Source organism: Pezoporus flaviventris, unplaced genomic scaffold, assembly GCF_033815535.1.
Source record: "Pezoporus flaviventris isolate CSIRO_AGI_PZ_B2104156 unplaced genomic scaffold, CSIRO_AGI_Pfla_v1 ptg000066l, whole genome shotgun sequence".
NCBI lineage: Eukaryota > Metazoa > Chordata > Aves > Psittaciformes > Psittacidae > Pezoporus > Pezoporus flaviventris.
Window position 1 is genome coordinate 3,901,098 of NW_026892614.1, and position 14,101 is coordinate 3,915,198.

The following is a 14,101-nucleotide window of genomic DNA, read 5'->3' on the forward strand; positions in this document are numbered from 1 at the left end:
AGAACATGCAAAACTCTTAAACAATGACACTGCAGCCAAGAGCTTGAAAATGTGTGTTTGATATAGCCTCAATATTAATCAGTTGAAAGCACAGATAAAATTTCAGCTATTCCCTCCTATACCCTGTTACCTCTGTTTTTATTCTTTGCTTTGCTAGAAGCAGTCACTCACTCTGAACTGACTCTCCACAGTCAGCCCATAGCCAAACCCCAGTCTTAGTAAGATGTGCCACATTACCTACAAGGCTGGATGGGGCAGACACAAAGCTGGTGATTCAGGGGGCTGGAGACTCCCCAGCCCAAACCTAATCTCATTAATACTTCCATCAATCTCCTATCTGCATTGGTAAAGTGGAGCCCTGTGGAGTCCTACATCATGATGCCTTCTGGATCAACAGATGATGGTCCAAGCATTGCTTTCCAAAATCCTCCAAAAGAGCAGGCTCATCCAAGCATGACCCAGCCTAAGCTTACTGGGATATGTAGGCATGTCAGCACCACCTCACAGAGGTGCACTCACTGCAGTAACATGTATAATGGATCATACCACTTGAATCTGCTGGTCTGATGCATCGCTTTTCTGTTGAGTCCAGAACCATTGGGTGTGTACAGAAACAGTTGTAAGATCCTTCTGTGTTAATGCACTGGCCATCAATACAGCTGTTTGGGTCCTGACATTCATCCGTGTCTTTAAAATGGAAGGAAATGTATCAAGGAGAGCCAGCACAAAGTAGTCGCATTGTGTTAATATTAGGAACAGATTTCTCTGCATGCCTTCTGTTAATTACCACAAATACCAGTTGCTGGCAGCAGAATCCTGCCTGTGCCCATGAAGAAGGATGGGCAGATCAGCAGGATGCTGACCTCTAGTCCTCCAGCATTAGGGAGAATCTGGATGAGTTGGGTTGCTGGGGGGCTTGGAGTGCCAGGCATACCCTTCATCAAGCACAGCTGCAACTGCTTCTCATGTTCCTATCCCTTTAAGACAGTACCAGCAGGCATTAGAGATGGCAATACTCTCTGAGATCCTTCATGAGCTTATCAAAAGGGATTGCCTTACCTAGCCACAGTAGTTCTATTCCTTAGTTTGTCTTGGAGAGGAAAAGCAGAAATTTAGCTCAAATGGAAGTGCAGGCTATTTTCCTTTGGATAAATTACATTAAATCAGCAAAACCCCACCTTTTGTAAAAAACAATCATAGAATCTGAAGGTGAAAAGCTCTCTTACAGTGGTTGCAAAAATTACTTCCTTTCATTATGCTATTCTGCACATTATACATAGTTTTCTGCTTACAAAGTAAAAGCCAGGGTCATGGTTATGAGTAATTTTCAGTTGAATAGCAGAACCACATGAATACAAGGTTGTGCAGACTAAACCGGACTTATCGATGACCTGAACTGTAATTTCACGTTGCATATTAACTCCTTGTGGAAAATATCTGTCCAAACCAAACTCTGTTAATTTAATTTATTATAGTAAACTTACCAAGTGAAAGGTGAGCTTCAACATGCAGGATTGCACTGCTAACCACATATACAAAGAACAGAAGGCTAAATTGTACTTTGGCAGAGTGAAGAAGTAGCGTGCAGACAAAGAGAAAGTCACTTCTGATCACTTTGTGCTGCCTTGCCTATGCACTCAGAAGAGCACAAGAGGCTGTTTCGGAGATGCAAACTCCTGGGAACAATTTGCTGAAAAAGGAAGCAAATAAAGCAAAGCCTGCTCTACATGCCATTGCCATGTCAGCCAGAATTGCTGCCCAGCCAAGCAGAAATGAAGGGAAATGACCCAATGCCTCTTAAAAAGCTGCTAGAGGAGTTTGGAGGCCCAGTGTTCTTCCCCTTGCTGGGAATACTGCAGTTCTGATGAGAATCCTGCTGTACAACTTTGCTTGTTTTGCCCATCTGCATACCATTATGGTGACAAGACCACTTTAAATAAACTTACCAAAGCACTGGAGCTTAACAGGGTCATAGTATGTGCCTTGTTTGCAGTAGCACTCGTAACCTGGCTGCGTATTCAAACAGAAGCCATTTTTACAGATTTCTTGTCCAAAGAGTTGGCATTCATCAGCATCTGGGGAGTAAACATTAAAGGCCGTGTTACCATAATTACTATGAGGCCATGCAGAGAAGCAGGATGGAATAAAGCCTCTATACTTCTCTGTTCAAGGAAACTTCACTTTAAACAGAAGGCCCCAAGAGCACAGATATCCACTGGATAAAAACAACTGCTGTGGAAGGCTATGGTGTGCTTGTAGCTAGAATAGGAAAGGAAAAACTGGTGGACCATGACTTTCCCTTTCCCTTGGTCAGAATTAAGTTCTGTGGCACACAAAGACTGGAAGAATCTGTAGCATCCCTTTCTTTCCTTTGGTATCACTCCAAACAAACCAGATGTAAAATATGGCCTGTATTTTCCAGTATAATTTGCTTCAGCCAAGGGGTTCCCACCATGGATCTAATTTAATCACACAATCTAATTACAAAACTAACTAAGCAGTTATGGCAATGGATGGTTTTTGTGAGTGCTCTCCTCTTTCCATACAGTTTGGTGACTGCTATGCTGGGTCGGGAATCTTCATATCTGCACTGCTTGTGACTTCTGTATGCACAAATTCTGTGGATACTTCCCACCACACAGGACCAACTGTGTTTGTTGCTAGATACTAGGCTGCAACTACTACAGATCCCATTACAGCTATCAAAGAGAATCTACCACACTTTCAAATGGGGCTAAATGTTTTCAGGAGGTTTCATGGAAAATATATGCCAGCTCATATATAGCTTTTCACAGTTGTACACATTTTTCCCCAGTCTTGTATTTATGTATTTGTTGCTGTTGGAATTCCATTCACTTCCTTTTTCCAAACCTACTTTTCATTTGCTAGACCTAGCTAGAATAGCCTGTTAAAGTGAGGCTGGTATCACAAATGGCAATAAAAAGCACAATGTAAAGCAGGTGATCCTCCTTTCAATACCAGTTATCTTTATCCACTCTCCCCTATAGATTTACTCCCCATCTACTCTTGGGCAACACAGATTTCAGCCCAAAGCTGTAATTTCCAGCTGTACAGCAGTTTTAAAGGTGAATTATGCAAATGTTTACTTTTCCCGGAAGAACTGAAAGGGCTATAGAGCTATTTATTTTTATAGCCAGTCTTCCAGCCACTTCAACATTAAATATTTTAAGTTTGACTGTCCAGCAACAAGAACGATGAAAAGATTAGTAAGAAATGTTATGTACACCATCTGCTTTTTCCTGTGGAACATGGATTTATGTCTGTGGAAGAATGGGAAAGCCTGAGAGTAAAGTCAGGGAAGGCTAGCTGAGTATGTTCACTTCTGACAATTGTTTCCAATTGAGAAATAAAGAGTTGCTCCTACAAGCAGAAGCTTGTAGATGAAAGCAAAAGGAACATAAGAGTTAGTGTAACAGAGGATCAGACTAGATGTCCTAGCACGCTGTAATGGTCATATTACTAAAAGTACTTATCCATTTATTGTTTGGCCATTGTGCCATTCCTAAGGTTATTACAAAATAAACTTACTGAAAACAGAAAAAGTCTTATTATGGCAAGGATTTGTGGAAGATAGTTCCAGATGAACTATTTCCTCACTTCAATATTTATGGCAGCCAGAGATGTTATCAACTCTGAGATAGCACAGCAAAAACAAAGCAGACTTTCTCTGAGGCACTGTACACACAGCATGTCCTAAATCTACATTGTAAAGATATACAGATATCTTAGATCGCAAAGACAAACAGCACACTTAAGGAATCCCTGAAGAAAAATCCTCTCAGAGAGTATTAAGTCCTTTAAGATGAGCTCTGTGACAGTGTTCTGACCTGGCTAGATGTAACTTGTAGGTCTATCCAACTCTGCTCCCATTAGTCTTGGGTCTGGATTCACCCCATGGCACTTTGTTCTTTACTGCAGGTTGGTGGACAAAGCAACACCTCCAGAGAGTAGAGGTCTTACATGAGTTACCCCATTTAAATGCCCACATTAATTTGAATGAATCTGGTTATTGGTGCTTTATAACCTTTAGTATCTTTTCCACGTCCCATGCACTTTACAGGTGCAAAGAAACACCTCGTGAGGATAACACAAAAAAAATTACTAAGAGAACTGAACTGAAACATGTCCTAGTCACGAACTCGAAAGGAAAACTGACCTTGTAGTGTCCTCAGTGAGGAAAGGTAGTTCAAAAAAGACACATAACAATTGCTAGGAAAGAAACCCAAAACCTTTCAAGTCCCACCAGTTTTTGCTATCTCTCAGGATTAGGTCTGACAGATTAAGTGATTTAGCTAGAAGCAACTCTGAGAAATGCTTATCTATCAACCAGCTGATACTATGGCTCTATTAACGTCTTTTTATGTGATATGAACTGAGTACTTTCTACATTTACTCCTTGACTTGTAAAACAGCAATTCCAACAGGAACAGATACATTAACACCCGTGCTTTTCTAAAGATCCTGTAGCTGCTAAGTAATCCAAAGATAAAATGTTGACTTTATTTTAGCTAACACAAATACCATGTATTTATGCCAAGGAAAATTAATCTCACAAATTATTCATACTGATAGGTACTTCTCAAACTTGAAAAGGAATTTCACTAATCTCATTCTTCCTTCTTAGCTCCCTCCTGCTTACACCCACTAACTCCTATCACTCATATTTCTCTACAGCCTTTTTGTTCAACTATTTCATGAAGGTCTGTAATGAAAATATCATTGTTGAACTTCTCTTCAGTTTTTATATCCATTCTAACTTGTAGGTCTAATGTTTAACAGAAGTTCTTTCTCTCTTCCAACTCCTCACACATTTATTTACAAATTTAAGGTGGTTTTGCAATTCATATGTAAATGAATACTTGAGGTTTGCGGTGTCAGCAGCTACTCTCACAGTATATAGCACTTAGTACCAATTAAACCAGAATATTGCAAAGACTATAATTGGCATTCTTAACAATTTGTCAGAGGATGATTTTCAGTAATGCTTCATGCCATAAACTGCTTTTATCACCTAATACAATTTGAATTAGTATATTTACATTGCTGGCTGACATTTCTAGTCAACTACCAGAACTTCTGAAATAACTAAATGTAATACAAGTCAGTACTGACCTTTGTAATTCTGAGCGAGAAGCCCGTAAGATGATTCTCCAGTGGGAATGAAACCTTTTCCTTCAGGACACAAATCACTAAATTCAGCTAGGAGAGAAAGCAAGCAAAAAATTACGTTATTAAGAAAAAGTTGCATATGTATGTATTGCATATGTGTTTCAGGGTATTTTGAGAAATCTGAGGCAATGTTTTGCCTTATTCACATCTATCAGGAAGTCATGCACACCTTTAGCTAAGTAGGGGATGCTGACACTATGGCCTGGCTTTCTCTTGCTCCCCGTTGGTAGAGCTAGGTTTGAAAAACCTAGCTAGGATACCCACAGCATCACAGAGCTCCATGCAAACTAGTTTCTCTTGCTGCTTGGCAGGAGAATATACTCCTTCCTTGGTTTTATGGTGCACTGCAGTTATAACAATACCAGTAGCCAAATTATCTTAATTAAAGCTAGCATGAGCCTCTCTGAGCTATACTGCAAGCTGCAATCTAGACATACCCCAACTGAGATACAAGCCCCTGTCCACATTCTTCAGTCCTTATACAGGAAAAACACTAATTGACTGCAACAGGAGAACATGGTGTGGATTACAAAGGAAAATTATTTAAAGTGTCTGGGAGACTACAAAACCAAATAAGCCTATCCAAGCACAGAGGCTCTTTTCATAATACATTTTTTTTCAGTTTCACTGGTTCTAAAGTATAGTTAAAACAGGAATTAAACTTGATGATACATTTGTGTGAATAATAATCTTTAGTGTTTAATCTCAAAAATTTTACACATGTTCTCTCTTATGTGATTTTTTCCAGATGGATTTTGAATTTCAGCCATCACTCTTTATGTTTCAAGCACTGTTTTTAATATTTGTGACAAATGTCATATGGCTATGTTTTTCTAATTTAATATTTAGAGGTTAAACAATGGTCTGTAGACAACATGATTAACTGAATTATTCAGTAAGTAGCAAATGTAAAACTAATGTCATCTTATACATCAGTAATTCTTAGTGCTGTAAAAACAACATTACAAGGAATAGCTGCAGACTCAAAACCATTGTAAGGCTTACCTTTGTTTCCCGGCTTGTGGGAAAAAAATCTAACATGTTGCAGCATCTAGAAAAAGTTTCTGTGAGAATCCAACTTTGTTTAAAATCAGTTGAGATAATGCTGTTCAAAACCAGGCTGGTTTTATGCCTGGGGTAACTGTAGTGAAGGCAGTGGATCTACACCAGGTATGTAAATACTCCATCCCTGGCAGTGTTTAGGCCAGGTTGGACAGAGCCTTGGGTGACATGGTCTAGGTTTGAGGCATCCTTGCCCATGGCAGGGGGTTGGAACTAGATGATATTAAGGTCTTTTCCGACCTTAACCATTCTATGATTCTATGAGTTATTCCTATTAACTTGCTAACTTTTCCACTGTGGAAATCTCCCATGGTTAAGTCATGACTAAATACTACAGAATGTGTGATTTAATAGGCAAGCCTTCTCTGAAGGCAAAGCACATTACTATTAACGTAAACACAACGCTTCAAAAGACTGAACGGATAGAGGGCCTCCTCTTACCAGTTCCAAAGACAGGGCATGGGAAGATTTCACAGTTATCACCCCAGCCAGCACCCAAGGTACAGCAGCATTCTTGTTTGGTTACATTGGATGTAAGCACATTGTCACAGAAATTAGCATCGTTCAGATTGTAATAGCATTCCTTCTTTCCATCTTCATGTTCATCAGGCTCTGCTGGGAGTTCTAAAGGTGAGAAAAAAAACATAAATCACATAAGATGACGTGAAATGAATCAATTTTACAGAATCAGAACAGCCCCTATGCCTCAATTTCACCACAGTGAAAAACAGCATTGTCAAGTAGGGAAGAGAACGGTTAAGTACGAATTTTGGTTGAACTTTTGTTCTTACAAAGAATGATGGAAGTTGATAACCTTCCTTTGACTTTTTCAGACCTGCTGTCCACCTTGGCCTCAAAGGGATTCTTCACATTTGCACCTTTTATTTTTATGCAGTGCATGAAGTACCTGCTTTCATGCTCAGCTACCTAACTAAAGTACCCAACTACCGATGTACTGCTTTTCACATATGAGTTTGGAAGCTCTTCAGAAAGGTGAGCAAACATTACAACTTCGCTTTACAGATAAAGGAGCTAAGACAAAAACTGAAAAGGTCCAATTTTCAAAAGAATGAACATTTCCAGCCCCTTTTAATTTCTCTGGGAAAAAAAAACATGTTCCACACTTGAATACAAGGCCCTTTATAGATTTTGCAAAAGTAAGCAACTGACTCCACAGTAAGCAGAGGAATATAATGCAGATGTCAAGTTAACTGACTCTGTGGCTTTACTTTAAAATAGGCATCCAGCCAAGAAGTCAGATTTTCTGCCTTCAGTAGTTGAGTGGGTCCTCTCACAGTATTTATAAGGACTGGAGGCAAAATAGTTTCTTCCATAGATTCAATAAACCCCCCCTTTAATAGTCAAAAACCTTTCTAAAGCAATGCAGTCCTAAAGTACACCAAGAAGTGAGTTTCAAAAGAAATACCTAGTTAAAGCTTCTATGTTTTGCAGAACTCTGTCTATCTAACCTTGTACTTCCACAAAAATTCTCGTCGAGCTCAGAAGAAGGAACTGTCACATAAAATTGTTATTCACACTTGATCAGTATGAAAAACTTGTGAAAAAATATGGCCATCCATAAAGTAACCAAGTTCTAAAATCACAAATGTTCACATTTATTAATCATACCCAAAACTTTCTTCAGGAACTTCAGATAGATAAATCTTGAGGCTATTACTTTATTTCCTATTTATTCTGGGAAATTCATTATGCTTAGTGTAATTCATTACCCTTAATTCACAAAAACCTACTAGAACTTACTGCACGTTGGCTGATAGTCCATTGTTTGAGGTTTCATTCGTTGCTGCTCAGGCTTTCACATAATATACCAAGCGCAAGAAATTTCGCAAGTAATGCATGCATCCAGGCAGGAACTGAAACTTTATGCCTGAGTGACAGTGCATTTCAAAATGTTACAAGATTAGTAAGACCCAAAGAGTTGTGGTGTACAGACTACCTCTGTTCGCCTTGCAGTTCTTTCCATTAAAAAGTTTAAGGCTGGCCCACGTAATGTATCGGTATAGCTGGTAAAGCCTAGTTCACCACATCATCTTCCCACCTCCATCTCCTGGAGATCAAGCTCAGCCTCTTTATGCCAGTTACAGGATGGTTTTATTTCTAATCCCATCCACTTAAAAAATAATGGTTGTGAGGTGGGATCTTGAAGATAATGATTGTCCCACAAATGCTGCCCATCCCCATTGTCCCAAGCACATGGGGCAAGGCAACTTTACTGAGCATGCAAATAAGCATGCAAATATTAGATCTGTTTTGAGAAAAGCAGGTTTAAAAATGCCACTATGGATTGCTTCTTGTTGCACTTCAATAGTATGGATGTGAGTAATAGTTCTTCAGGCTTCTAATTCCAAACAGACAATTGGATTTTTTTCTGTTTTCTTCAGAAAAATGACTGTTTCTCTTTTGGGAGGTTGAGGGGCTGGCAAGATACCTCTATTCAAACTCCGTACAATCTTGTCCCCTACAAGGCAAACTTTCCTTTGGTGTTTAGCCAGTGTAACTAAGTTGTACATTAAAGGGAACACCCAGCTGAGTGCTTATATCGTATTTGTTTGTTTAGTCTGTGGTCTCCCCTCATCAGATAATTACAATTTTCCATAATGTGCTGAATTTCATAAAGTGGGGTGAGTTTGTGGTATCTACTGCTAGCCGGTAAGAGCTATGTTAAGACTATGGTGTCACAGAAACACAACTGAACTAAATCTGTTACTCCAAGGTGAGAGAGGAGACACCAGATTATACATTTTCCTTGGCCATTTGCCATCTGTTTAACTGAATCAAAGCCAAATCATCAACAGGAGAAAAAGTATGGCAGTTTTCATGCTGTTTACCAGAGCAAGAACACCAGAAGCTGCCCCAGGAGAAAGGGGAGACAATCTTATCATGTCATTGTTTATTCCCCTTTTACGTATGATGTGTTGGTTTCTCCTCCCATTATCTGTTCAGCAGCTTAAAAGTTTGTTGTTTACACAGCTGTGACTGAGGGTTAGTCAAGCAGGCGTCATGGATGTTTGGAAGGCAAATGAGACACAAATCTGCCTTTTTTTTTTTTTTTTTTGAAAACCAGGACCAGTCTGTGTCTACAGGCTTATAATTTCTCTCTCATACGTTATTAAGCATTCAGTAAACAGGCTGGTTTTGAAAGTGGTTTCACTAGGTCTGTGGACAAAATATGATAGGAAAAGGATACTTATTTTTTTGGTATCGTCGTTGTTTCAGGTATTTTGTTGCTAGAAAATGTTAAATATCTCTCTACCTAAGGCATGCTGGTAAAGGAACATAATTTTCAGGTTGTTGATATGACTTTTCTATTAACTGTCTGTAAAAGAGTTGCTGCTAGATTGAACTCTGAAGTAATTAATAGAAATAGATTTATATACCTTAGAGTAACCTCGATCCAACAACATGCTTCAGCATGTGTTTGATAGAAAAAATCATACAGGATTCAGTGGATAATCAGGATATTAGCATATGCTTAGACTTCAGTATACACTTAAATATTTGCCTAAACAATGCCCTGTTAATATCTGTGATGTGAAAATAACCTGAAATATATAGAACTGATGGGATTTTACATACTGCAGCTGAGAACTGACTCCTCTTATTCACAGGTGGAATTAGTAAGGACGTTGAATCTAAGACTATGTTCACAGATAACTGAAGTTCAGATCATTATTTACTTTCAAAAGCCATGCACGTATTGCCTTTAACCCCCCTCACCCCTCCCAACAAATATGAAGCATTTCCTTTAAAGCGTTAACACTTAGAAAGACCTTAAAGTTTAGGAAATTCAAAATTTGTACTCGGGCACCAAATTTGTAGCCTTGAGGAAGCTTTTGGATCAGATTTATAAACTGTTACTTGGCAGCCTCTTTTTTTTTGTGCTGGTGGTTGGTTAGATGCAGGAGGGTTTGATGTTGCTTTAATACAAATCACTCGAGGAGAGACTGTCATGTTTGGACACCAAAACTGTCAGTTTTACATAAAAATCCTAGTACGTACTGTTAAATATCTTGCCATAAACAACTGGTCACATTTCATGTAACCAGGGGAGAACGACTTCTAAATTAGCTGTAGGTACCTAAGTGGGCCCTGGTACCTCGGTGAAGTACTTTCACTGGAATTCTGTTTATTGGCCGAGCTTAGATCATCTGTATTATAGTCCTCAAATACATACTATCCTTCTGGTTCTGGATTCAACGTGGTGCGATATATTAGTAATATATGAGTATATGTTAATAATTTAGACGCATACTAGAGCATGCATTTTTTCTTATGTGGAAAGAATGAAAACCATGTTAATAAGGATTATTACTCAAACTGCATTCAGCTTGGTACTTGCTAGAAATTCATTGTAAGTGGCTTTACATGTCTTGTTAGAAGAATAAAGGAGAAGACTTTAACCCAAAGCATGCATTTTTTTTCCCTCTTAGGTACAAAGATGTGTAACAGCAAAGTCTCATCTAATACAAAAGAGTTCTTTCTGCTTTTCGATTTTACTTTCTCTCCCTTCTGAAGCGCTTGCTACATTTTGTGCTTAGCACGGCAGAGAGGAGGGGAATAAGATAATCAAACCTTATACTGTTTTCTGTTTGCTAGTGGAACATGACAAGATGGGCCAGAATTCCCGATATGCGCACTGAGAGGATTGTTTCAGGACACAGCTAACAACAGATGAATTTCCACCAAGTGAAATCTAAATAGAAAGAAGTCTCAAGATGGCAAGTAAGGGGAAGTGTGTACCCACAGCATTACACAAAGCTAACAGCCTTTAACCACATGCAAAAATGTTCCCAAATGATAGTAACTTTTCAACAATCTTCACTTATTTGCACTAGATACAAGGTGGATGAACGTTTCTTCATACACAAAAATAAAAAATGAGAAATAGGCAAAAGTGAGTAAACCACTGAATTATAGATATCTGCAACAGGATAATGCACATTAAATTCTTCCTTTCTGAAAACAGGCATGATGCAAGCTAATGTTGGCAGATGATGTCCACATGTGCCGTAGGCACTCTCAAAGCACCACTCCTGACTTCAGCATGTGTTTGTCAAAGCCAGAGGATGTGGCTACTCCAGGGAGGCTACTTTGCAGGGAGATAACATGCTATTCCTATATGATCACGCTGCAGCTGGTTTCAGGTGAGGCTGAAGTACACATTGCTGGGCCAAACAACACAGCTGTTTCTTGCTCATCCTGCCGTGAGCACATGGGGCTTATGGCACTTATAAATGGGGAGGAAAAGACTGGTTTTGTTCCCTCTTCAGCTGCACAAGTGCAATTGGGTCCCAGCACAAAATAAGAATAAGCACAGTGAGCATATGTAGAATAATGAAGTGTGCGCTGTCAGCTCCTAAAACGTTCCATCCAGTGGTACATGGGGCAGTGTCACCACTTGACTAGTCAGTCTCTGAGGTCTTGAGAAACAGAAGCCAACTGACAACCGGAAAAAAAAACAACCCAGCAAGGCTGCAGGATATACAGGAAAGCAAAAATCCTAAACAGACCTAACAACAGTACTTTCCTCCTTTAACTTTGGAACTAAAATAAACAGTAATATCTCTATTCCTAATACTGCCACTTTTAGTGGAGTTCAAGAGTACATCTCACTGGGTCCCAATTTGCATGTTTTCTGGTCTCCTATGATTCTATATTCTTCCTCAATGATCTTACTAGACAAGAGGCAAAGATGAAACACATGATTTGTTAGGGCCCAAGGAAGGCTGGAGGGAAAGAAGAATGGCTTCGTTCCAAACTGGTAACAGTAAAGCTCTGTTCTACTGGTGAGGACAAAATGGAGTTAGTACTGATAGTAGAGTATTCCTCTGTTGACAGTACTGATGTAAGCTGTAGAACCTGCATCCTGGCACTAAAGCCAGTTATTTTAAAGCTTTCCGAAAGCTGGATCAGCCTCAGCCTGCAGTGTAAGAACAAAAGAAGAAGAATACCAAGATTTGCATTCTGGAGGGGAAAAAAAGCTGCACAAGTAAACCCCTTCATTTCTCGTACTCTGGTGCTCCTTAGTGTGGGCTTGTTCCTTTCTCCAAACTGGATCAGTGCAGAAATGCGGAGACAACTTTAGGAGTTTTAAACTCATTTTAATAAGCATATTTCCAGTAGTATTTGCAATACCCAAAATACCTGATAACAAAAGCTCACAAATGCAGCACAACGGACTATGAGGAAAAATAGGACATCGGAAAAAATTTTGAGTAAACTAGGCAAGGGCACTCAAAAAGGTCCTCAGAGGGAATGACGACAATTCAGTGTTTTGTTTTTTTGCTTTCCTACCTACCTTTTCTGAGGACTTACGTTAGTACTAGGTAAAGCTAACAGGTGACTGGTATATGCAAATTTTGGTTTTAATCATATGCCCCATTAAACATTGTCTGAGTGTACTAGCGGATGTTTGTAAAAATCTGAACTGAAAATAAGCTCACTCATCAGAGACTTGCTTCCATATCATGTTTCATTCTTACAGTACAGCAAACAAGAGACTGTTATTCTCAACTGCTGTAACTATTCATTATTACTGCCAAGTCTGTTGATGCATCAGAATTAAAAGGTGTTTCTGCTGTATTTTCACTCCTAATGACTCACTGATAGCATATTCCATGCTAGAAAAGCTTCCTCTCACACAGACTTTCAAGAAGACAATTTTTTTCTGTTATAGTTAAAGCAACACCAGCATTTAAATCAACTTTAACTTTCCATTGGTTACATATGCAGTGGAAATCAGGCCAAGCATGCAAAAATCTACTGGCATTTTACCTGGTGAGGTACGGAAGCGACACTGTCCGGTCATCGGATCATACTCCTGGTTTTCATCAGAGCACAGGCACAAGAAAGAACCATCCACATTTTCACAGAGGGCTTCGCCACATACTCCACTCAGCATTTCACATTCATTCACATCTGGGGGAAAAATCCAAACCATAAATCAATCCAGACCCATTACTGACAGTTTGTTCTTTTATCTGCTGTATCTGTGCCAATACTGTCTGTCAGATTACAGATAAGATCTCTGGAGAAGGATTAAAAACTCACTAATACCTATGTGGATTCATAAACAAGTAGTCAGTCCTCTGAAAAAAAGGCCCCTGAAAGCCACAGTACAGTTTATAGGTGCTGATTAGGTGCTGCTTGTAGACCAGAACACTGGCTTTAATTTTTTCTTTTTTTTTTTTTTTGGGGGGGGGGGGTTCTTTCTAATTTTTAAATACTTGCTTTTCTTAATACCCTTTTCTTGGGATTTAAGATTCAGACTAATTTTCTTTGTTTTCTTAACTTACTTTATGATCAAAATTCCACTGAACTCAAGGAGCACAATGAGTAGGTTTTGTTGCAATCTGACTGCAGTATGAAAAGAGAATTTCCTTTTCTCCACAAAATCCTATTTTCCTCATGAACATTCACTGCACAATGAATTCCTCATCTCATCACCACCCCCCCCCACCCCCCCCACCCCCCCGCCTCTGGTATGCACAATCTCACAGGCTGCTCTGGAACCCACCAGGTTTCCCAGGGAGCCCCTGCTGAATGCTGCAAATTTCCCCTCCCCCCAAACCCCACATATTTTTAACTTGGATTCTGTATGCCTGCTAACTAGTCAAACATGAAATGCTTTTTTGATTGATGAGAGAGTTGTCTGCTGTTTAAACAAGGGTTACCAGATACTGTCAGGTTCACTTAACTTTACTCCCTTTTCAGTTGCTGAAGTTTACGCTTGAAAATCTACTTTTCTACTAATGACAGACTCTAAAAATCATAATTTGTGTGCAACAATTCAAAAATGTCTATAATCGAGTGGGGTTGCTAAAGTGTA

The 14,101-nt window shown here is 39.3% G+C and overlaps 2 protein-coding genes across 9 annotated transcripts in view; one reads left to right on the top strand and one right to left on the bottom strand.

Annotated features, from left to right (window-relative positions):
* The window catches only part of FAM98A (family with sequence similarity 98 member A), a 185,086-nt gene that overhangs the window by 119,517 nt on the left and 51,468 nt on the right, over positions 1-14,101 (top strand). The gene's annotated exons all lie outside the window — the stretch shown is intronic.
* Positions 1-14,101, bottom strand: part of LTBP1 (latent transforming growth factor beta binding protein 1) — a 198,879-nt gene that overhangs the window by 17,554 nt on the left and 167,224 nt on the right. For 7 of the 8 annotated variants that reach the window (XM_061471023.1, XM_061471019.1, XM_061471017.1 and 4 more), the window contains 5 exons: positions 13,048-13,191; positions 6,694-6,876; positions 5,134-5,220; positions 1,947-2,075; positions 547-687 (listed from right to left, as the gene is read on the bottom strand). In XM_061471023.1, the coding sequence (XP_061327007.1) occupies positions 547-687; positions 1,947-2,075; positions 5,134-5,220; positions 6,694-6,876; positions 13,048-13,191 (684 nt within the window). The remainder of the gene's footprint in view (positions 1-546; positions 688-1,946; positions 2,076-5,133; positions 5,221-6,693; positions 6,877-13,047; positions 13,192-14,101) is intronic. The other variant, XM_061471018.1, reaches the window with a different exon arrangement.